Source organism: Rutidosis leptorrhynchoides, chromosome 2 (genome assembly GCF_046630445.1).
Source record: "Rutidosis leptorrhynchoides isolate AG116_Rl617_1_P2 chromosome 2, CSIRO_AGI_Rlap_v1, whole genome shotgun sequence".
Lineage (NCBI taxonomy): Eukaryota > Viridiplantae > Streptophyta > Magnoliopsida > Asterales > Asteraceae > Rutidosis > Rutidosis leptorrhynchoides.
In genome coordinates this window covers 360,388,518-360,415,387 of record NC_092334.1, presented here as the reverse complement: position 1 = coordinate 360,415,387, position 26,870 = coordinate 360,388,518, and the positions used below count along the sequence as shown (strand labels likewise).

Below are 26,870 nucleotides of genomic sequence, written 5' to 3'. Positions count from 1 at the left end.
CGTATCGATGGTGATTTATTATTTTTTCGGCTGCACGCAAGGTGTTCGATGTAATGTCGGTGAGAATTTTAGGGACTGTATTCTAATCATGGATCTAAGGTACATTGAACGATGTTATTAAACGTCAAATCTTTCATTTTCTTTTTCTGATTTATATTTATATTTGTTTTGGAAACAAATGTTTGTTGATGCAAGTACGGAAGATATGGATGTCGTTACTTGATTATTATATGATACGATTCTTTTAGTTTTTTATTTGATATACATATGTTTTTTCATTACATGTTTTCTTCTGAATACTTGAAGATACTTAAGTTGTATCATAATTGATTAATGCTTTAACTTGGAGGTTTATTTTTCTTAGTATCATGATTAGTATTAGAAAATCATGCACATTAAACCCTACCCAAAATGTGGCATTTTTCACTAACTTAGTTCCAGGAATCCGCTTATTTAGTGATAGTTACATTCATTATCCACATTTGGGGTTACATGATACACTATTGGGGGCAGATTACTATTAAACAAAATCACCAGCTCACTTATTTGCTTGATGAATCGGGTAATACTATTTATATCGAGTACTATGGGTGAAATAGGAAAAAAGAAAAGATTAAATGGAAACGATGAAATAGACACGTCTATAGGGCTGATTAAAGTTAAATTATTCATGTAAGCTTTACTAAATACAATGACATAGACACTCTACATACTTGCATATTTGTATGGACATTTTCCAGAAAAATTTATCTTTGGGTACTGAATCTACTCAATGCGAAGAAGGTAATATGGGCGGGTCAGGACCTCAAGCTATGAAAAAAATGGTCAACTTTTTGTTATGGGTCACAACGAGTTGGGTTGACACAGACAAAACTTTATTAACTTATCGTCAATTATGATTACATGTGTTTTAGTAATTTGATAAAGGGCTAACTTTTTTGAAGCATTATTTAGTAGGTCTAACGCAAGCGAAATGCACTTTGGGCAACCCAAAACGCGTATGAACAGCCGAAACATTTGTTAGCTTGAGATTCTGATTCCAAGTATTTTGGAAGTTCAACCTATTTATACAGATGTTAAGTTCGCTATGTGATAACTGTCGAGTCAGGTACGTGAATTATTGGAAGATTTGTATCAGATAAGTTGTTTCATTAACTCAAAACATTTGTTTCTTTAAACGAGTACAAATCTTTTATTTGGTGATGACGCTAAAACAGGAGGTAACATCTTTTAGCCCGTGCGACCCACAAAACAAATACGGCGCATGTGTTTTGTGAGTATAACAATTGGTGGTCTACTTTGAGTGGAGCTTTTGGGTTGAATTTTGTGAGTTCTTTTGGGTTTGAGCATTATCAAAATTAATATTGGTTTACGTACTTGCGGAGAATTGTGTGGCCCTTTTCACCCATCAAACCATGGTTGGAGACAAACTGGGTGGTATTTTAAATTTTTGAATTAGTACAGTGATTATATGTGGGTCACAACGGGTTGGGCAATATGGGCAGGTTGTTCTAAGGATTGGTCACGACGGGTTGGGCTAAAAAAAATTTTGATTATAATATTAGGTTAAAAATGATCTGGGTCAGTATGGGTTGACTCTCCTTTAAGCTTTTACAATTTGATGTCGGGTCCCATGTTATTAGATTAATAAATTGAATCGTTTGGTGGTGGCAATATGGGTGGGTTGTGCTAATGTTGAGTCACCAGGGTTTGGGTTATTATATGGGTTAAAATGGTCTGGGTCAGTATGGGTTACCTCTTCATTTAGCTTTTTATAATTAGATATTAAGGTCCATATCGATAGTAAGTACACAGCCTTTGTACAAAAGTCTTATGTTCTATGCCGCATGTTTGAATTCATTCACAAAAACTGTTCAATATTATATGGATCTAATTTGGAAATTAGATGATGGGTTTACTGAGCATATATGAAGGTTAATACCTATACTTTGTATAGGTTGAATATTTCGGTACGTGTCGTGTATGAGAATGGTTCAGCCTCATTGGCACTGTTTGAAAGTGACCTACAGAAGTCTTTTTACAAACAGCGTACTACTGTACTAGCTCTGCAAGAAGTCATTCATCAATGACATATCCCGTATCGGTTAGAACTTAGTTTTGTAGTCACTTTGTTTTTGATGACTGTTTATACTACAATGCTTACTGAATACTGATTCACACAATTATCATTTTTCTATTATTTGGGTCTACTACATCTTGGTTTTAGTAATTATCTCTTTGTATGGTGATTTATAATTGAACAGAATATCCGAAACCGTTGTGTTACAATTATAAGTTAACATTTAGTTGAATTTCATCTTTGTTACTTGACTACTCCGTATAAGATCAGGCACACTCAATTCAATACTGTCATGACTTTCGTATAGACAATAGACTCTGTCTCAAATACAACTGACCAAGGCAATAACGTCTCCTATTGGATGTTTATAGAGCGTTTGACTACTGTTTTAAAATAACTTTAACCTTCTTATTAATTAATAATTATATTACTTCAAGTGATGCCTTTTTAGTTCTCGAGTTTTTGTAATGAGCGAGATTGTAGCTATTTATATGTTACAAGGAAAAACGTTTTTGTTTAATGTGTTGTTCTTCTCCAATAGCACTCAGATGTAATTCAACAGATGTTTTAAAACGCACTGCAAGGCAAAAGCTCACGTCTTGAAAATATTTTAATCTCATTCTTATGTAGGCTGATAAAATCTGTGAAAGAGCTTAAATGAGATGCGCAATGTACTTACCGAAAGACAAAATGTTGCTTCAGTATTAACACTAAATGACTACTTCAAACAATTTGTTGCATTGAGTAATCTATGGATACTCCAGCTTCGGTGTACCTGATGACGAGCACTAAATTGTGAAGTTATAGTTACTAAATTGATAAACATGCTTTATTTTGTTATTAACGTTCATATGATCGATTCTGATCGTGATAATGATTTTGGTTATGCATTCGATTTAGTTCCAAAATGTGTGCTATTTTTTAGTTTGAAGTATTGTGAACCTGCAGGGCACCCAGTGGCGAAATTTTTGTTGCTCGAAAATTTTCATATTTTGCCCCCAAAGCTTTCAGATTTTGCCCGAAAACCTTCGTATTTTGCCTAAAAATCTCCATATTTTGCTCAAAACATCAATATTTTGGCCAAAAAAGTTGCTCTGTTTTTTTTTTTTTTTTAATTCTCCCCCGGTAAATTTTTTTTTTTTTTTTTTTTTTTCGCCACTAAGGGCACCAAATGTTGTTGCCCAGCTACTTGGCATGATGGTGGCACATTATCAACGTGTACAATAATTGGTCAAATGATTTGGGTTAAACCAGTTAGGTTGTTGCGAGTTAGAAACCTACCAGGTTATGTTGGGTTGATTTGAAAACACATTTTTGAAATAAATTATTCGCAAAATGTTTATAATATATGGATTGACAAAATGCCTATAATATGTGGATTGACTTGTCATTGCAGATTTGCAGGATCCAGTTGAAATTTAGGATTTTCAAATGATATTGTGAAAATAGCATCTGCCTATTATCGCTAGCGTGATTGTTTCTCTTCCAACTATTATAGGTTTGTACATCTTGATATGTGAAGGTTTCGAGTTTCCATACATAATTTAAGAGATACGAAACTTTAAAAGAGCATTGGATCAGTACATACAAGTTTTATAACTCATCTTATTGTACATTAATTAGAGTACTATTAAAAATACATCATACCTAAAATGATTATATTAACTCTTTATACTAACCATATTCTTTACTTCAAATGGAAAATCTTGCAAGTCTAAGACGGGATCCACAAATTCAACCAGTTTACCTATTGATCCATCAATTATATACGAAATAAAGGGTTTATTGCATGTAAAGAAATCTTTTGGTTAAACAATCTTAGTTAAATCCTTTGGCTGAACCTATACAATTGAAGTTAATTGTATAGCAGAACTACAAATGGACCTACATATAAGATGATCTTGATGGTAACGCTGATAAAAGAGACATCATTTTGGAAACTCATAAAAGAGATTTACAGCGTATAAGTGAGCTACATCCTTCTCATCTTACTCTCCAATAACCCTTATTATAATCGTATGCGAAAGGTGGATACATGATAGACATTTTGCATAAAAGTGCAGAAATAGAAAACGATGTTGGAAACATTTGTCTCACTATACGCGACTTTTTTGCATATCGATTACAACTTAGAGTTAACGAAACCTCTTTACTGTAGTGACCCGAACTTTTCCATGTTTATATATATTAATTGAGATTGATATTTACATGATTAAACGTTTCCAACATGTTAAGCAATCAAACTTGTTAAGACTTGATTAATTGAAATAGGTTTCATATAGACAATTGACTACCCAAGTTGACCGGTGATTCACGAACGTTAAAACTTGTAAAAACTATATGATGACATATATATGGTTATATATATAGTTAACATGATATTATGATAAGTAAACATATCATTAAGTATATTAACAATGAACTACATATGTAAAAACAAGACTACTAACTTAATGATTTTTAAACGAGACATATATGTAACGATTATCGTTGTAACGACATTTAAATGTATATATATCATATTAAGATATATTAATATATCATAATATCATGATAATATAATAATTTAACATCTCATTAGATATAATAAACAATGGGTTAACAACATTAATTGAGATCGTTAACTTAAAGGTTTCAAAACAACACTTACATGTAACGACTAACGATGACTTAACGACTCCGTTAAAATGTATATACATGTAGTGTATTTAGATGTATTAAAATACTTTTAGAAGACTTCAAGACATATATCGAAACACTCATACTTAACGAAAATGGTTACAGTTACTTTCCCATTCTTTTCTTTCATCAAGAATTCTAGTCGTATTCTTACCCGTATTATACACAGCTTCAAAACGTACTTACTATGGGTATATACCAATAGGAACTAGCATGGGATTCCACTCTTGATTATGTCATGTATGACTAATCAATTTTAACTTCTACCATGAGCTAGTCAACTAACTAGAACTCCTTTTAACCCCACTCACCACTCACCAATTAACACTCATCATTCACTCCATTTCACTTCCAAATCTCTTTCTAATTCTCTCTCAACACACCCACACTATTATGAACGTATTTTTCCAGTAGTTAATCATCATCTTCATCAAAAATCACTTCAAGAATCAAGCTATAATCATCATAGGAAGAACACTTCAAGAATACTTCAAAAATCCCTTCAAGTTTACTAATTTACTTCCAAGCTTTCTAATCCATTCCAAGTAATCATCTAAGATCAAGAAACCTTTGTTATATACAGTAGGTTATCTTTCTTATTCAAGGTAATATTCATATTCAAACTTTGATTCAATTTCTATAACTATAAACTATCTTAATTCGAGCAAAAATCTTACTTGAACTTGTTTTTGTGTCATGATCCTACTTCAAGAACTTTCAAGCCATCCAAGATCCTTTGAAGCTAGATCATTTCTTGTCACTTCCAGTAGGTTTACCTACTAAACTTGAGGTAGTAATGATGTTCATAACATCATTCGATTCATATATATAAAACTATCTTATTCGAAGGTTTAAACTCGTAATCACTAGAACATAGTTTAGTTAATTCTAAACTTGTTCGCAAACAAAAGTTAATCCTTCTAACTTGACTTTTAAAATTAACTAAACACATGTTCTATATCTATATGATATGCTAACTTAATGATTTAAAACCTGGAAACACGAAAAACACCGTAAAACCGGATTTACGCCGTCGTAGTAACACCGCGGGCTGTTTTGGGTTAGTTAATTAAAAACTATGATAAACTTTGATTTAAAACTTGTTATTCTGAGAAAATGATTTTTATTATGAACATGAAACTATATCCAAAAATTATGGTTAAACTCAAAGTGGAAGTATGTTTTCTAAAATGGTCATCTAGACGTCGTTCTTTCGACTGAAATGACTACCTTTACAAAAACGACTTGTAACTTATTTTTCCAACTATAAACCTATACTTTTTCTGTGTAGATTCATAAAATACAGTTCAATATGAAACCATAGCAATTTGATTCATTCAAAACGGATTTAAAATGAAGAAGTTATGGGTAAAACAAGATTGGATAATTTTTATCATTTTAGCTACGTGAAAATTGGTAACAAATCTATTCCAACCATAACTTAATCAACTTGTATTGTATATTATGTAATCTTGAGATACCATAGACACGTATACAATGTTTCGACCTATCATGTCGACACATCTATATATATTTCGGAACAACCATAGACACTCTATATGTGAATGTTGGAGTTAGCTATACAGGGTTGAGGTTGATTCCAAAATATATATAGTTTGAGTTGTGATCAATACTGAGATACGTATACACTGGGTCGTGGATTGATTCAAGATAATATTTATTGATTTATTTCTGTACATCTAACTGTGGACAACTAGTTGTAGGTTACTAACGAGGACAGCTGACTTAATAAACTTAAAACATCAAAATATATTAAAAGTGTTGTAAATATATTTTGAACATACTTTAATATATATGTATATATTGTTATAGGTTCGTGAATCAACAGTGGCCAAGTCTTACTTCTCGACGAAGTAAAAATCTGTGAAAGTGAGTTATAGTCCCATCTTTAAAATCTAATATTTTTGGGATGAGAATACATGCAGGTTTTATAAATGATTTACAAAATAGACACAAGTACGTGAAACTACATTCTATGGTTGAATTATCGAAATCGAATATGCCCCTTTTTATTAAGTCTGGTAATCTAAGAATTAGGGAACAGACACCCTAATTGACGCGAATCCTAAAGATAGATCTATTGGGCCTAACAAACCCCATCCAAAGTACCGGATGCTTTAGTACTTCGAAATTATATCATATCCGAAGGGTGTCCCGGAATGATGGGGATATTCTTATATATGCATCTTGTTATTGTCGGTTACCAGGTGTTCACCATATGAATGATTTTTATCTCTATGTATGGGATGTGTATTGAAATATGAAATCTTGTGGTCTATTATTATGATTTGATATATATAGGTTAAACCTATAACTCACCAACATTTTTGTTGACGTTTTAAGCATGTTTATTCTCAGGTGATTATTAAGAGCTTCCGCTGTCGCATACTTAAATAAGGACGAGATTTGGAGTCCATGCTTGTATGATATTGTGTAAAAACTGCATTCAAGAAACTTATTTTGTTGTAACATATTTGTATTGTAAATCATTATGTAATGGTCGTGTGTAAACAGGATATTTTAGATTATCATTATTTGATAATCTACGTAAAGCTTTTTAAACCTTTATTGATGAAATAAAGGTTATGGTTTGTTTTAAAATGAATGCAGTCTTTGAAAAACGTCTCATATAGAGGTCAAAACCTCGCAACGAAATCAATTAATATGGAACGTTTTTAATCAATAAGAACGGGACATTTCAGTTGGTATCCGAGCGTTGGTCTTAGAGAACCAGAAAATTTGCATTAGTGTGTCTTATCGAGTTTGTTAGGATGCATTAGTGATTCTGGACTTCGACCGTGTTTTCTTTAAAAATGATTGCTTAACATTTTTGTTGGAAACTATATATTTTTAACATATGAATATTATGTGATATATTAATCTCTTAACGTGTTTGATATTATGTGATAGATGTCTACCTCTAGAACAAGTCCCATTGACTCACCTAATAATAATGAAGAGTCAAATGTAAATTGGAATGATTCGTGGACTGATTCACAAGTTCCCGAAGAGGAACCGGAAGAAGAGTCGGAACCGGAAGAAGAATCAGAACCGGAAGAAGATTCGGAACCGGAAGAAGAATCGGAACCGGTGGGGGAAATAATAAAACGGTTAAGTAAAAGAGAATCCTCAACCAACCGACCAAGGTTAATTATGGTCAATGGTGTTTCCGCCAAGGAAGCAAAATATTGGGAGGATTACCAATTCTCCGATGAATCGGATTCCGACGAGAATTCCGATGATGTTATAGAAATTACCCCAACTGAATTTAAAAAGGCAAAAGAAAATAATAAGGGAAAGGGCATAAAAATAGAGAAATCTAATTCCAACCCCGATGAACTTTATATGTATCGTCAACCCCCGAAGTCCTTAAGTTGTAACAATGACCCGGGAACCTCTAAACCACCAGGTTTTTCTAAACCAATGTGGAAAATTACGGCTCGTATTAGGGGAACATCATATATCCCTAGAAACTTGGCAAAACGAACCAAAACCGAAGAAGAAGAAACAAGCGAGTCGGAATAAGATAGTTGTATTCGTGTGGTGTAATATATGTAATATAGTGTGCTTATGCTTTATGATATATGTAAAAATTGCTTGTATTAATAAGTATTTTTTTTTTATGAATCTAACTTTTGTCTATTTTACAGTATAAAAACACAAAATGGATAGACAACCCAATATTTTAAGAGACCTACCCGGAGACATGATTGATGAAATCTTGTCTAGAGTCGGTCAGAATTCCTCGGCACAACTATTTAAGGCGAGATCAGTTTGTAAGACATTCGAAGAACGTTCCAAGAATGATTTGGTTTATAAAAGGCTTTCGTTCGGAAGATGGGGGATATCACATTGGGAAATCCATAAGTTACGATGTGTTTACTTTGACGCATATATTGCGGGGAACCCAAATGCTATTTTACGCAACGGGTTAAGAAATTATTTTGACTCAGTATATCCAAATATAGGACTTCGTGATTTAGAAAAAGCGGCTAACATGCAACATAAAGAAGCATGTTATGCTTACGGGTTAGTAATGTTCGCTTCTCACCAAAGTGAGAACAAGAACATCGGGCTACAACTATTAAACAAAACGTTCCCTCAAGTGACGGAGTCGGTAATTGGGGTAAGAAATGAGGTTTTTAGGTTATTACGAGACTGTTGGTCATTACGTAACCCTCGTCCCTTTGACGACGTTACAACACGCTGTCTTATCAACGGCCATAACGGTTATGTTCCACAAGACCAAGGATGGGAAGTAGTCCTAGTAAAACCAGAATGCATGACTTGTTTCTGGACGTATGAATTACGTGTCTTTATTGCCTTTGCTGAACGACTTGTGTACTAGCTAGAATTATCTTCACAACTATCTTGTATCAAAGTTATTGTGTGCTATATTTCATGCTTTATGTAAAATAAGCGGTATTGTAAGTTTGTAAAATATTGTATAAAAGTTTGAACGCGAAATATTATTATAATCAGTTTTTCATATAGAATTGTAGTAGTTGAATTGTATATTAGCTACTAAGTATGAACTTAACGGGTAGGTACTACCCGAATTTAAACTTATAAAACGCTAATATGAAGAAAAAGCTTTTATAAATGAGTTCATATTATGCTACGAAATACTATTAACTACTCTTAATATTCTGTATGATTAACTTGTTCCATTTGACTATTTTGAAGGAAATGGCACCGACTACTCGACACACCGTGAATATGAATGAAGAGGAATTCCGTACTTTTCTAGCTTCAAACATAGCCGCAGTACAGGCTGCGCTATATACCAACAATAACCTTGGATCTGGCAGTACAGGAAATCGTGTAGGATGCACCTACAAAGAATTCACTGCCTGCAAACCTTTGGAATTTGATGGAACCGAAGGACCGATCGGATTGAAACGGTGGACCGAGAAGGTTGAATCGGTGTTTGCCATAAGTAAGTGTACTGAAGAGGACAAAGTGAAGTACGCTACGCATACCTTCACAGGTTCTGCGTTAACATGGTGGAATACCTATCTAGAGCAAGTGGGACAAGATGATGCGTACGCACTACCGTGGTCAGCATTCAAGCACTTGATGAACGAGAAGTACCGTCCCAGAACCGAGGTCAATAAGCTCAAGACAGAACTTAGAGGGTTACGAACCCAAGGATTTGATATTACCACGTACGAAAGACGATTCACAGAATTGTGCCTATTGTGTCCGGGAGCGTTCGAAGATGAGGAAGAGAAGATCGACGCGTTTGTGAAAGGATTACCGGAAAGAATCCAAGAAGATATAAGTTCACACGAGCCCGCCTCCATACAACAGGCATGTAGAATGGCTCACAAACTAGTGAACCAGATTGAAGAAAGAATTAAAGAACAGACTGCTGAAGAGGCCAATGTGAAGCAAGTCAAAAGAAAGTGGGAGGAAAACGGTGATAAGAATCGCCAATACAGCAACAACAGCAATTACAACAATAATCGCAACAATTATCCCAACAATCGCAACTACAACAAACGGCCCAACAACAACAACAACAACAACAGCAACTACAACAATCATCCTAACAACAATAATAACCGCAACAACAACAACAATCAGAAGCAGCTATGCCAAAGGTGTGAAAAGAATCACTCGGGGTTCTGCACCAAATTTTGCAACAAGTGTAAAAGAAATGGTCATAGCGCGGCGAAGTGTGAGGTCTACGGACCAGGGGTTAATAGAACGAAAGGAACAAATGGTGTCGGAACGAGTAATGGCGGAGCAAGTAGTGTCGGAGCAAGTTATGCCAATGTAGTTTGTTATAAATGTGGAAAACCGGGCCACATTATTAGAAATTGCCCGAACCAGGAGAACACGAATGGACAAGGTCGTGGAAGAGTTTTCAATATTAATGCGGCAGAGGCACAGGAAGACCCGGAGCTTGTTACGGGTACGTTTCTTATTGACAATAAATCTGCTTACGTTTTATTTGATTCGGGTGCGGATAGAAGCTATATGAGTAGAGATTTTTGTGCTAAATTAAGTTGTCCATTGACGCCTTTGGATAGTAAATTTTTACTCGAATTAGCAAATGGTAAATTAATTTCAGCAGATAATATATGTCGGAATCGAGAAATTAAACTGGTTAGCGAAACATTTAAGATTGATTTGATACCAGTAGAGTTAGGGAGTTTTGATGTGATAATCGGTATGGACTGGTTGAAAGAAGTGAAAGCAGAGATCGTCTGTTACAAAAATGCAATTCGCATTATACGAGAAAAAGGAAAACCCTTAATGGTGTACGGAGAAAAGGGCAACACGAAGCTACATCTTATTAGTAATTTGAAGGCACAAAAACTAATAAGAAAAGGTTGCTATGCTGTTCTAGCACACGTCGAGAAAGTACAAACTGAAGAAAAGAGCATCAGTGATGTTCCCATTGCAAAAGAATTTCCCGATGTATTTCCGAAAGAATTACCGGGATTACCCCCACATCGATCCGTTGAATTTCAAATAGATCTTGTACCAGGAGCTGCACCAATAGCTCGTGCTCCTTACAGACTTGCACCCAGCGAGATGAAAGAACTGCAAAGCCAATTACAAGAACTTTTAGAGCGTGGTTTCATTCGACCAAGCACATCACCGTGGGGAGCTCCTGTTTTGTTTGTCAAGAAGAAAGATGGTACATTCAGGTTGTGTATCGACTACCGAGAGTTGAACAAACTTACCATCAAGAACCGCTACCCACTACCGAGAATCGACGACTTATTTGATCAACTACAAGGCTCGTCTGTTTATTCAAAGATTGACTTACGTTCCGGGTATCATCAAATGCGGGTGAAAGAAGATGATATTCCAAAGACTGCTTTCAGAACACGTTACGGTCATTACGAGTTTATGGTCATGCCGTTTGGTTTAACTAATGCACCAGCTGTGTTCATGGACCTTATGAACCGAGTGTGTGGACCATACCTTGACAAGTTTGTCATCGTTTTCATTGATGACATACTTATTTACTCAAAGAATGACCAAGAACACGGTGAACATTTGAGAAAGGTGTTAGAAGTATTGAGGAAGGAAGAATTGTACGCTAAGTTTTCAAAGTGTGCATTTTGGTTGGAAGAAGTTCAATTCCTCGGTCACATAGTGAACAAAGAAGGTATTAAGGTGGATCCAGCAAAGATAGAAACTGTTGAAAAGTGGGAAACACCGAAAACTCCGAAACACGTACGCCAGTTTTTAGGACTAGCTGGTTACTACAGAAGGTTCATCCAAGACTTTTCCAGAATAGCAAAACCCTTGACTGCATTAACGCATAAAGGGAAGAAATTTGAATGGAATGATGAACAAGAGAAAGCATTTCAGTTATTGAAGAAAAAGCTAACTACGGCACCTATATTGTCATTGCCTGAAGGGAATGATGATTTTGTGATTTATTGTGACGCATCAAAGCAAGGTCTCGGTTGTGTATTAATGCAACGAACGAAGGTGATTGCTTATGCGTCTAGACAATTGAAGATTCACGAACAAAATTATACGACGCATGATTTGGAATTAGGTGCGGTTGTTTTTGCATTAAAGACTTGGAGGCACTACTTATATGGGGTCAAAAGTATTATATATACCGACCACAAAAGTCTTCAACACATATTTAATCAGAAACAACTGAATATGAGGCAGCGTAGGTGGATTGAATTATTGAATGATTACGACTTTGAGATTCGTTACCACCCAGGAAAGGCAAATGTGGTAGCCGATGCCTTGAGCAGGAAGGACAGAGAACCCATTCGAGTAAAATCTATGAATATAATGATTCATAATAACCTTACTACTCAAATAAAGGAGGCGCAACAAGGAGTTTTAAAAGAAGGAAATTTAAAGGATGAAATACCCAAAGGATCGGAGAAGCATCTTAATATTCGGGAAGACGGAACCCGGTATAGGGCTGAAAGGATTTGGGTACCAAAATTTGGAGATATGAGAGAAATGGTACTTAGAGAAGCTCATAAAACCAGATACTCAATACATCCTGGAACGGGGAAGATGTACAAGGATCTCAAGAAACATTTTTGGTGGCCGGGTATGAAAGCCGATGTTGCTAAATATGTAGGAGAATGTTTGACGTGTTCTAAGGTCAAAGCTGAGCATCAGAAACCATCAGGTCTACTTCAACAACCCGAAATCCCGGAATGGAAATGGGAAAACATTACCATGGATTTCATCACTAACTTGCCAAGGACTGCAAGTGGTTTTGATACTATTTGGGTAATAGTTGATCGTCTCACCAAATCAGCACACTTCCTGCCAATAAGAGAAGATGACAAGATGGAGAAGTTAGCACGACTGTATTTGAAGGAAGTCGTCTCCAGACATGGAATACCAATCTCTATTATCTCTGATAGGGATGGCAGATTTATTTCAAGATTCTGGCAGACATTACAGCAAGCATTAGGAACTCGTCTAGACATGAGTACTGCCTATCATCCACAAACCGATGGGCAGAGCGAAAGGACGATACAAACGCTTGAAGACATGCTACGAGCATGTGTTATTGATTTCGGAAACAGTTGGGATCGACATCTACCGTTAGCAGAATTTTCCTACAACAACAGCTACCATTCAAGCATTGAGATGGCGCCGTTTGAAGCACTTTATGGTAGAAAGTGCAGGTCTCCGATTTGTTGGAGTGAAGTGGGGGATAGACAGATTACGGGTCCGGAGATTATACAAGAAACTACCGAGAAGATCATCCAAATTCAACAACGGTTGAAAACTGCCCAAAGTCGACAAAAGAGCTACGCTGACATTAAAAGAAAAGATATAGAATTTGAAATTGGAGAGATGGTCATGCTTAAAGTTGCACCTTGGAAAGGCGTTGTTCGATTTGGTAAACGAGGGAAATTAAATCCAAGGTATATTGGACCATTCAAGATTATTGATCGTGTCGGACCAGTAGCTTACCGACTAGAGTTACCTCAACAACTCGCGGCTGTACATAACACTTTCCACGTCTCGAATTTGAAGAAATGTTTTGCTAAAGAAGATCTCACTATTCCGTTAGATGAAATCCAAATCAACGAAAAACTTCAATTCATCGAAGAACCCATCGAAATAATGGATCGTGAGGTTAAAAGACTTAAGCAAAACAAGATACCAATTGTTAAGGTTCGATGGAATGCTCGTAGAGGACCCGAGTTCACCTGGGAGCGTGAAGATCAGATGAAGAAGAAATACCCGCATCTATTTCCAGAAGATTCGTCAACACCTTCAACAGCTTAAAATTTCGGGACGAAATTTATTTAACGGGTAGGTACTGTAGTGACCCGAACTTTTCCATGTTTATATATATTAATTGAGATTGATATTTACATGATTAAACGTTTCCAACATGTTAAGCAATCAAACTTGTTAAGACTTGATTAATTGAAATAGGTTTCATATAGACAATTGACTACCCAAGTTGACCGGTGATTCACGAACGTTAAAACTTGTAAAAACTATATGATGACATATATATGGTTATATATATAGTTAACATGATATTATGATAAGTAAACATATCATTAAGTATATTAACAATGAACTACATATGTAAAAACAAGACTACTAACTTAATGATTTTTAAACGAGACATATATGTAACGATTATCGTTGTAACGACATTTAAATGTATATATATCATATTAAGATATATTAATATATCATAATATCATGATAATATAATAATTTAACATCTCATTAGATATAATAAACAATGGGTTAACAACATTAATTGAGATCGTTAACTTAAAGGTTTCAAAACAACACTTACATGTAACGACTAACGATGACTTAACGACTCCGTTAAAATGTATATACATGTAGTGTATTTAGATGTATTAAAATACTTTTAGAAGACTTCAAGACATATATCGAAACACTCATACTTAACGAAAATGGTTACAGTTACTTTCCCATTCTTTTCTTTCATCAAGAATTCTAGTCGTATTCTTACCCGTATTATACACAGCTTCAAAACGTACTTACTATGGGTATATACCAATAGGAACTAGCATGGGATTCCACTCTTGATTATGTCATGTATGACTAATCAATTTTAACTTCTACCATGAGCTAGTCAACTAACTAGAACTCCTTTTAACCCCACTCACCACTCACCAATTAACACTCATCATTCACTCCATTTCACTTCCAAATCTCTTTCTAATTCTCTCTCAACACACCCACACTATTATGAACGTATTTTTCCAGTAGTTAATCATCATCTTCATCAAAAATCACTTCAAGAATCAAGCTATAATCATCATAGGAAGAACACTTCAAGAATACTTCAAAAATCCCTTCAAGTTTACTAATTTACTTCCAAGCTTTCTAATCCATTCCAAGTAATCATCTAAGATCAAGAAACCTTTGTTATATACAGTAGGTTATCTTTCTTATTCAAGGTAATATTCATATTCAAACTTTGATTCAATTTCTATAACTATAAACTATCTTAATTCGAGCAAAAATCTTACTTGAACTTGTTTTTGTGTCATGATCCTACTTCAAGAACTTTCAAGCCATCCAAGATCCTTTGAAGCTAGATCATTTCTTGTCACTTCCAGTAGGTTTACCTACTAAACTTGAGGTAGTAATGATGTTCATAACATCATTCGATTCATATATATAAAACTATCTTATTCGAAGGTTTAAACTCGTAATCACTAGAACATAGTTTAGTTAATTCTAAACTTGTTCGCAAACAAAAGTTAATCCTTCTAACTTGACTTTTAAAATTAACTAAACACATGTTCTATATCTATATGATATGCTAACTTAATGATTTAAAACCTGGAAACACGAAAAACACCGTAAAACCGGATTTACGCCGTCGTAGTAACACCGCGGGCTGTTTTGGGTTAGTTAATTAAAAACTATGATAAACTTTGATTTAAAACTTGTTATTCTGAGAAAATGATTTTTATTATGAACATGAAACTATATCCAAAAATTATGGTTAAACTCAAAGTGGAAGTATGTTTTCTAAAATGGTCATCTAGACGTCGTTCTTTCGACTGAAATGACTACCTTTACAAAAACGACTTGTAACTTATTTTTCCAACTATAAACCTATACTTTTTCTGTGTAGATTCATAAAATACAGTTCAATATGAAACCATAGCAATTTGATTCATTCAAAACGGATTTAAAATGAAGAAGTTATGGGTAAAACAAGATTGGATAATTTTTATCATTTTAGCTACGTGAAAATTGGTAACAAATCTATTCCAACCATAACTTAATCAACTTGTATTGTATATTATGTAATCTTGAGATACCATAGACACGTATACAATGTTTCGACCTATCATGTCGACACATCTATATATATTTCGGAACAACCATAGACACTCTATATGTGAATGTTGGAGTTAGCTATACAGGGTTGAGGTTGATTCCAAAATATATATAGTTTGAGTTGTGATCAATACTGAGATACGTATACACTGGGTCGTGGATTGATTCAAGATAATATTTATTGATTTATTTCTGTACATCTAACTGTGGACAACTAGTTGTAGGTTACTAACGAGGACAGCTGACTTAATAAACTTAAAACATCAAAATATATTAAAAGTGTTGTAAATATATTTTGAACATACTTTAATATATATGTATATATTGTTATAGGTTCGTGAATCAACAGTGGCCAAGTCTTACTTCTCGACGAAGTAAAAATCTGTGAAAGTGAGTTATAGTCCCATCTTTAAAATCTAATATTTTTGGGATGAGAATACATGCAGGTTTTATAAATGATTTACAAAATAGACACAAGTACGTGAAACTACATTCTATGGTTGAATTATCGAAATCGAATATGCCCCTTTTTATTAAGTCTGGTAATCTAAGAATTAGGGAACAGACACCCTAATTGACGCGAATCCTAAAGATAGATCTATTGGGCCTAACAAACCCCATCCAAAGTACCGGATGCTTTAGTACTTCGAAATTATATCATATCCGAAGGGTGTCCCGGAATGATGGGGATATTCTTATATATGCATCTTGTTATTGTCGGTTACCAGGTGTTCACCATATGAATGATTTTTATCTCTATGTATGGGATGTGTATTGAAATATGAAATCTTGTGGTCTATTATTATGATTTGATATATATAGGTTAAACCTATAACTCACCAACATTTTTGTTGACGTTTTAAGCATGTTTATTCTCAGGTGATTATTAAGAGCTTCCGCTGTCGCATACTTAAATAAGGACGAGATTTGGAGTCCATGCTTGTATGATATTGTGTAAAAACTGCATTCAAGAAACTTATTTTGTTGTAACATATTTGTATTGTAAATCATTATGTAATGGTCGTGTGTAAACAGGATATTTTAGATTATCATTATTTGATAATCTACGTAAAGCTTTTTAAACCTTTATTGATGAAATAAAGGTTATGGTTTGTTTTAAAATGAATGCAGTCTTTGAAAAACGTCTCATATAGAGGTCAAAACCTCGCAACGAAATCAATTAATATGGAACGTTTTTAATCAATAAGAACGGGACATTTCATTTACGTTGTTACATACACATTTTTCTTTGTGGTAATTCTTTGATTTAAACCCGCAAATTTTGCGGGTCTTAAGCTAGTATCATATTATAATGATACCTAATCATGTGATAATGGAATCACCAACTAAAATAGTAAGCCATCGGATTATTTAACTTCATCTACCGACACTCTCCCACGGATATTATATCGTGCCCTTTGCTAAACAGTTAAAATATAAAAGTGTTCCTAAAAATCTCAAATTTTTAGATTAACTATATTTATTTATTTTGGTCATTATGGTATAAACTTCGATCACCAACTATTAAATAAAAATTACATTAATTATTCACTCACAACCCCAAGTAAAATATAAAAAGTTTTAAAACTCAACAAATAACTTCTAAATATATTATTAATAAACCTAAAATTTATAAAATTCATTTTCGACTCACCGTTTATTTTTAAAAATCATATAAGTTTGAATTTAACTTGCTTAATATCAATCGAAACATCAAACAAGTATTATAATCATTTAACATTTATTTTTATTATACATTATTAATATATAGAGATATATTTTAAATAATAATTACTATAATATCCTATTTTTATTTTATTAATTTTTAATAACAACAACATATAATACTTCAAATTATATTTCGAATTATTATTTATATATACATACATACATATCTCTTTACAATTAATTGTTCGTGAATCGTCGGGCACAGTCCAAAGGTGAATGATTACATGAAAATAGTTTACAGATTTTAATATTCAACATTACAGACTTTGCTTATCGTGTCGAAATCATATGAAGATTAAGTTTAAATTTGATTGGAAATTTCCGGATCGTCACACCATCGGTAGCAAAAAAAAAATGCTTTCCTTATGTGGGCAGGATAATGAATGCAATGTTTTACATTCGTCACGTGTAGCACTTTGCAACAGAAAAAGAGAGAGAATTTATAGATAATATGTTGCATTGTTACATAATCTGTTTCATATTTTTAGACGGTTAGAGTGATCAGTTCTAACATGAAAAACACAGAATTTTTTTACATGCCTTATTGTAATAGTTGCTGTGTCTATTTTACCTTTTTTTTTTTCTTTGTACGTTCTTCTTTGCACCTCATTCCTCTTCCAGCTTTTTTGAGTGCTGACCTTCAATTATTTCTTCGATAAAACTAGTTGACTTGATTCCGTGAAAAGAGACGTTCTTGTGACCTTCTTCTTGTCATGTTTTCCCTTCGTTCGTGAAAAACATAACGTTCTCTTGCTCTAACAGCATACTCAGAATGTATAACTGCTATTCCATTTGGAGTAGGAAATTGAAGTTCAACATGTGGTGTTGAAGTTATTGCCCCAAACTTATGCAAAGATCTCCTTCCAAACAATGCGTTAAACCTTGATATCCCATCTAACACCGTGAAATCAATTGTTTCTGTGCGGATCAATGGATATTGCCCCAACATTACCTCCTACATGATTCTTCCAAATGCTATTACAGTTATCCCTGTAATCTCTGCAACTCGCAAATCCGTTCTACGAATTATGTTTTGAACGATGCACAGAAAAGACTCGAGACATTCTAAATACATGATATCGACTTCACTTCCAGTGTCTATATAAATTCTTTGAATGAATTGATTTGCTATTACTGCATAAATGACCACTGGTTCTTCAGATAACCTCAAATTTTGAATTGGCTGAAATATAAGTGGAGCATACATCCATGCCTCTTGATCTTCTCCGTTTTGCAGTTCAGCGACTTCTCCTTCATTCTAAATTAAATTGATTCGCAACTCTGACGTTTGTTCTCTTTCATTTCTCCGTTCTCCGTATTGATTTCTTTATGTCCTTCCTCGTCGTTCCTCTCTTTTTTCCCTATGCCCTCCATTCCTCAACTTTCCATACCATGCAAATATTTTGTTTGGGTCATTCCGTCTGTACTTCTTTTCAGGTAACAAATGATTTAACTAACCAGCCTTAATATTTGCGATAATTTTCCTCATTAAAGACTTGCAATTGTCTGTGCCATGGCCATATGCCTTGTGAAAGTCACACCATAACTCACTTTTAGGTCCTTCTCGCTCTTCCATTGGTGCCGGAGGATTGAAGGTTTCTTTTACTTGCTCTGTAAACAAAGTTTTTCTTCCGCTATTTCCTCTAAAGTAACTCAGCAGGTGGTATATCTTCATTTAAAAGTCCACCAGTTGTTTCCATATGTGTACTTGTTGAAGGTATATCAACTGCTTTGGTATTCTTGTGCTTTTGGTATTATTTGGAATGGATGACGCCATATGTTGGTACGTAGTCCCGACTAGCGTTAATACGTATCAGTACAGTACTAGAACTACTCATGTGATGAGGTGAATTGCCAATTGATGTTTACTCTTGAGATGAATCCCTGTAGAGCCGGTTCACGACCTAGAAGTCGTGGGGTGGCTTTATCAATCTTCCGGGACCAGAATGTGAGTTTGTCCGTTAACGCTTTATGGCTGAGCGGTTCAGTTACAGTGATAGAAAGTACTGTGTGAGAGAGAAAATGCGTTCTCTGCCACAAGTTCAATTAATCGTAAAGTGATGGTCCATGTGGTCTATTTATAGACATAAGTGCTCCGTGATATTCAGAGATACGTGTCATGCTGCTATTGATTAATTCATACGAGGTTTGTGTAACCGACTTTATGCTAAATAGTGACGTGGCATGTGTGCTGCTCACGTGCTTATTTAGGGCTTAAGCATAGATAGCTGCCTTCAGGGCTTACGCAAAACGTTGGGCTACCTGATTTGTAATTTATTCATTGTTCTTGACGTAATACGCTGCACGGATAAATAATAAAAATTGCTTTTAACACTTTTTTTTGTGTGTTGCGAACGTTTTCTCCGTATAGAAATGATATTTTTATGCGTGTAAACCATATGATACACCATTAATCCATTAATGTACAAGCAACGTGATCTATGATGACATATACAATTCTTTAAACATTCCATATAATCAAATGCATCTACATATTTTTCATCATTTTCCCTTTCTTCTTAAATGTTTGTATCACCATTAATGGAATATAGAGCTTATGATCACACATGGTAATTAGGGATGTCAATGGATGTTTCATCAATGGACATCCACCCGATCCGATCTTTTTATAGTGAATATAGATGATGTAAAGGGAAAATTGTTTTAAAATGTATTTAACTTTCACCAAATTCCTATTGTATGCATTCAACTTTCAAAGTTTCTATTGTATGCGTTAAACTATATAATTTGTTCTATTGTATGCAACTCATGACCTTCTCAACCGGTAACAGGTCAATAAATCAACTTTGTTGTCATGTAAGATATTAATATGTATATATCTATATATTTATGCTGACATGGAAACTACACATGAAAATTGATGCTTACATGGACAATACATCATATTTCTCTTCATCGTAATCATCTCTATTCACCATCAGTCCCTCTGTTGTAAATACAAACACAGAATAACTAGCTGCCATAAAATAAAACAAATTGTAGTAATTAATTTTCAACACATCCCTATCAAAATAAATCACACTAACATAAAATCAACATCTCGTGATGGCTCTTCACATGAGTTTCTTGTTTGAAAATAGAAATATTAACTTGTTGACAAGTTCATACATGTAAATGGGTTTCTTGTTAACAAGCTCATGACTTGTACATGGCTCTTCACATGAGCTAGTGTAAGATCTATAACCTGTTGACATAATCATTAACGTAAACCACAATACCATCAACAAAAACATGAAAAGATTCTCACTTGTTAAACATAAATCACAAAATCATTAACATAAATACATAAAGCACATATTTGCAACCAAAGACTCAGATCCACACCTTTGAAGGAATGGCAGAAGTGGTGGTGAGCAGTTTTTCCATATTCCGGTCAGTTTTACGGTGGTTCACGGCGGAGGAATGGCGGAAGTGGCCAAAAACACAAAATTAAAACACCAAACTATGCAGAAAGATGCGTTGGACAAAATCTAACACATCTACGTTTTTTGGTTTTTCAAACAAACAAAGAATCTACCTAAACAATTCGATTTCAGTCAATATTTTTAGAACTAGAAAAGGGATCAAACACCCATCAAATAATCGAATTAATCTATGAAATTTTGAACAAATGATCACTTGATAATTGTGAACATTTATAATTTTTCAGATTTCTCTAAAACACTTCGGAATCAAAACCCACTAAAATCAATTTTCGAACAAAAATGCTTAAAAACTCAAATTGTTGTATTAAGTTGATCTGAATGGTAACGCAGGTTAGGTTTAGCCTCAAGAACTTGAATCCGTGCTCATATTGAAGTTTAATCCACAAAATTAGAGATGCCTAATTTCGATGAAGAACACGAAGAACAAGGATGAAGAACACGATCTGGAAATGTTTGTGTTTATGAATCTGAGGATGTATATTGATGGAGATAATAAAACTTGATGTGATGATCAAAAATGTTTGAAGAAGATGAGATAACAAGACCCAGTTGATAATGTATATTGATGAAGAAGATGAAATAATAATATCCTAAATATGTATCCTAGGTGGAAATTCAATGTGGAATATGTATCTACGTGGACAATGATATGGCAAAACTTAAAATGACCTGATACACATAAGCAAACTACAGGTTAATGGTCATAAATTGCATACAATAGATTAAATGAAATAGTTTAATGCATACAATAGAAATTTCGAAATTTGAATTGATATAATAGGAATTTGATGAAAGTTCGATACATTTTCAAATAATTTTCCCTGATGTAAATGGACGATTAACGGATATGGATATGGATATGGATATGGATGACCTAAATATTTCGTGGATCAGATATGAATGACAATTTATCATCCACGGATATATCCATTATCACCAGAAATACATCTATATATACATATATATATATACGTACTAAAATATATGCATAAACATCTACATATCGATATACATATACATATAACATACAAAATTTTAAATTATTAACGAAAATAAAGGTTGTGATAGTGACAATTATTAAATTGTTACTGACAGTATTCAAAATTGCATATTTAAATTAGTTTAAAAGTATATTTACTTATATTATAACGTATTTTGCTAAATTAAATTCACAATCGGCGACAAATTACTATCAAACATGTGTAACAAAAGAAAAACATAAAGATTTAATATTTACATTTGTTATAATCTATATTAAATTGATAAAATTGTCGTTAGATTAACATTTCACTTGATATCCAACGGATATCCATTAACCCGATTAATCCATCGGATATGGATATGGATATGGACATGGACGGATGAAATAAAATTAAATAGATATAGATATGGATATGGATGAGTAAAACTTAAATGGATATGGATGTGCATATTACATCCAATACATATCCAATCCATTATAATGGTAATAAACTAATAACACGATAACATCTCCTCGTACAAAGTAAAGTGACAGGTTTATTTTGCATCCAACAGAAAGAAGAAACTATTTTTTTATACATTTTTTGAATATACTAGATTGGTCTATAAAAATATAACATGATAGACAATATTCTCAAGACTGTTCTAATAAGTTATCCAAATATAGGTTCAATATGTATCTTCCTGTGGAGAGTACATCGAGCCGCTTCTCGCTAGGTTCATATTTACCTTTTCGGAGTTGGTATCTGTGTGTCACTGCTGAGATCGTGTAGTTCTGGCCCTCGATTGTCACACCATCTCCACATTGTAAGTTCTGCAGTGACAATATATATAGCTCATGCATGACATGGAAACATACAATTACCAATACATATCAAGGAATACCCTAGAGGTAGTAATGTAAACCCATTCAGTGGCGGAACTTGAACCAGTACACAGACGGGGCGGGTATAAAAATTTAATAAATTTTTCATTGACAGCAGGGGTAAACATTAAAAAAAACTTATTTTTTGGTAAATTTTTTTTTTTTTTTAGTGTAAATTTTTTTCCCGTTAAATCCAATTGGGCAGATACCCCTTTGGGTAAGCCTATCTTCCGCCACTGAACCCATTTAAGTAAACAACGGGTCAACTGGGTTGTATTTAGAGAATTGGGTCCACTGGGAAAAGAGACGAAGCCTTCGGTAAAAGGAAAAGGGTCGTTGTAACAGTGGAAAATTTGGCAAAAGGAAAACAGGCTGGATTAAAAATTAACCAAAATATACCAGTCACTTTAGTGTTTACAAGTTTTAAAAGTATAGTTTGATGATTTGGATCATTCTTTTAGTAATCACTTATGTATTCATTTTTAAGTACTAACTATTAGAGGATTCAACAAACAATGGAGGTGAAAATGTTGGGGCCAATCTGATCTCACCCAAACTGTTTTGACACATCCTAAATTATTTAGCATAACATAGCCCAATAATCATATATACCTACACTCTATCTTTGAAACTGACTTATGGTAGTTTCACTATAGGTTGGTCTATTTTGGTTATGTATCTATAACATGTTTCGGTAATAAAAACGCCACTTAAAAGAATATCATTTTGTTAGAAACTTGATGTATGACCTCCATGTCACATACTACTTTCTTACCTTTGTTTTACCATAAGTTTATTTTATAATGACCATTACCATAATAATAATAACTATATAACAATATAAAATCAAAGAGGAGAGCATATATACTCAAACAAATCAAGTACTTATGCTTAAGCTCCCATGGGATTTGACAATCATCTAACACGTTCCATTTTCTAACGTTAGCAATAAATCTCACTAAAAACCAAACAAGAGCTTAAGCTCCTAGATAACAACTCTGATTATAAGGGATACTTACAATTGTGTCCACTGTAGGTGTCCAACAAAAGGAATCAGTCAACTTTTTTTCTTTTATTTTCGTTTATTATTAATTCATTAATCATTAATATTACAGGCAATAAGCAATGCGATAGAACTCAAGTCTAACATTGTATTGAAACAAACAGCAATGAAGTGTTTGAGAGATTTACTCTCGAGCGATATAAAAATTACTAGCTGAGTACTACACTAAGCATATCAAACGGACGAAACAATGTCAAATATTATACTTAACATACAAGTAGGTATACCATACGCAGATATGTAAGTAACAATAAATCCTTCTAGTAAACTCCTATTAAACATAGTGCATACATATACAAAAGCTACAATCCTATAAACACTTATTCTAGTAAGTTCAAACCATCTCAAGATAATCTATTAGCCGGGGTTATGATTTCGTCACAATGGGTCAAGTTCAAACCTTATTAGCAGGGAAAGAGTTACAGGATAATTAATTTGATTTGATTGATTGATTAATAATAGAAGCTGTTGATACAAATACCTAGTAGTAGCTGTAATGTAAATGTTCACTAATTTGAACCAAATGAATTTGAATTGAATGCTAAGTAATAGTTATAATAATATAACAATAATTGATTGATTGATTAATAATAGAAGAAGAATAGAGGATGATTACAGTAGGGAAACAGCGAGTGCCAAGGTTTGTAGGAGGAGGTGTGACTTCGATGACTTTATAAGGATCTCGTTCTTTCTCCTTCTTTCTGCAAACTATTTTTATCTTCATCACCATTTGTGTCTGTTTTTTAATTTTATTTTTTATCAATCAAATACAACAAGTCTTAAAGTACTGATTTGTGAAAAAAAAAAAAAAAAAAAAAAAAAGGTGGAAAGGACCTTGGGAAATGTCATAAAGTGGGACGCCATTGCCATCAGCAACAAGATACGAACAGCTACTGTAATCAAAACCTTCACTGTGGGAGTCTAGGACTCGATTGATTCTCGGCAAGAAGAAGATCAAGTGGATGATAGGGAGAGCCACATAAATAAATAAATAATAAATAATAAATAAATAAACAAATAAATTACATGAAAAATTGATCAAAATGCCCATAAATCCCAAGTGTAAAACGATATATCTTTAAATTTTCATAATTGCAATTTTACTCCCTGTCCACGCATATTGCACAATACACGATGCGTGCAGGCAGTGACGGAACTTGAACCCGACTATAGATAGGGCGAGCGAAAAAATTTGTGAACGTGACGGAACTTGAACCCGACTATAGAATATTTAATTTTTCATTGAAGCTGGGGCGAACACTAAAAAATACCTTATTTTTTAGTATAAATTTTTTTTAGTGTAATTTTTTTAAAAAAAAAAATCCAACTGGTGAGGATGCCCCGCCCTGTCTCCACAATGCTCCGCCCCTGCGTGCAGGTCCTTATGTGGTTTGTGTCATCGAGCATCGTTGCTAGTTTGATACTCATACAATGCAACACGCACTAACCACTATGCGTGTTGGTTTATGTGTTGTGAGTGGTGCACATGATAAGATCGAATATTCAGGATATAATTTTTTGACATTTTTTTAATTTTTCGAATTTTCAAAATCAAGATCAAGATTTTATATCTTTAAAGAGAGTGCCCAAACCAGACCCAATTTAGATTTCATTCAAACACAAAAAAATTCACACTAAAAATGTTCTTGATCTTAAGACACACAAAGGTACGTTTCAAGTTTTTTAAACAGCTCATCAACTATATCTTGAGTTTTCATAGTAAAGTAATTGATAAACTACTTTAGTTTCAGGTTAACTAACCGGCCTCGTTGAAGATATATTGTAACGCCCTTAAAACTCGAAAGAATTTTTTTATTTTTTTGACTGCCAGATAACCATGTTGTGTCGCTCGACTTTTCCAGCGCGGCGCGCAGTAGCATGTAACCCAGACATGCATAATTTGAACCAAATTGACCCAAAATAGCAACACTTTCATAACAACGGAAAAACCCCACCTACGATAAATACGTCAACCCTTAAACGGAACCATCAAGACCTAATTTACGTTTACACCATTACAGAATAAGCATTTCTCAAACTTTCGCACAACACTTGGTCTACACATATGTCCAAATTTCAAAGACTTCAAATCTCGCCCAACAACTTATCACCAAAAGACACAAGACATTCGGGAGCGACACCTCCATAAAGAAAAAAATTAGGCGGACTCGCTTACACTTAAAGCTCCCAACTGGTCCTTTGCCGCTTGCTTGCCCTCCCGAGTATCCTTTGATCCACAGGCACCTAAACTCATAACAAAAACACAACAGGTAAGCTATATTACTTAGTGAGCAGATTGTTGGCAACATAACATGATCATTATAACGTACAAAAATCAAACAACAAATATATGTATATATATAACTTACTGTTGGTCCCGAAATAACAATAAGAGTATTATAGAGAGAGTGTGAATACAATTCTTTTTTGTTTAAACAGATATTGAAACAATTAAGTATATTTAAAAAAGTAATTAAATAAGAGTCATGAGTAATGTCACGACCCTACTTTTTCCGTTATCTTTTTCCGTTAATTATTTAACGACCGTTAACTGTTAGTGTGCCACGTCATTTCTATGACCTATATTATTATTTTTGTAATAATATATATATAATAATTATTATGTGTTATGTGAATATATGTATTCATATTTTAATTTATACGTTTCTACGTCTCGCGGATTTCCATCCGGCGAAT

The 26,870-nt window shown here is 33.8% G+C and overlaps 1 protein-coding gene and 1 long non-coding RNA gene across 2 annotated transcripts; both read right to left on the bottom strand.

Moving 5' to 3' along the window:
- Positions 1-20,868: 20,868 nt before the first annotated feature.
- Positions 20,869-21,809, bottom strand: LOC139892004 (uncharacterized). Its single transcript, XR_011773948.1, has 2 exons — positions 21,164-21,809; positions 20,869-21,023 (listed from the first exon to the last, which is right to left on the bottom strand). It is a non-coding gene; the product is annotated as an uncharacterized lncRNA (long non-coding RNA).
- Positions 21,810-22,801: 992 nt separating this feature from the next.
- On the bottom strand, positions 22,802-25,147 carry LOC139892003 (uncharacterized). The gene is made up of 3 exons (XM_071875035.1): positions 25,008-25,147; positions 24,790-24,909; positions 22,802-23,059 (listed from the first exon to the last, which is right to left on the bottom strand). Exons 1-3 carry the CDS (start codon positions 25,041-25,043, stop codon positions 22,880-22,882), a joined length of 336 nt encoding a protein of 111 aa, XP_071731136.1. The 5' UTR covers positions 25,044-25,147; the 3' UTR covers positions 22,802-22,879.
- Between the last annotated feature and the right edge of the window lie 1,723 nt (positions 25,148-26,870).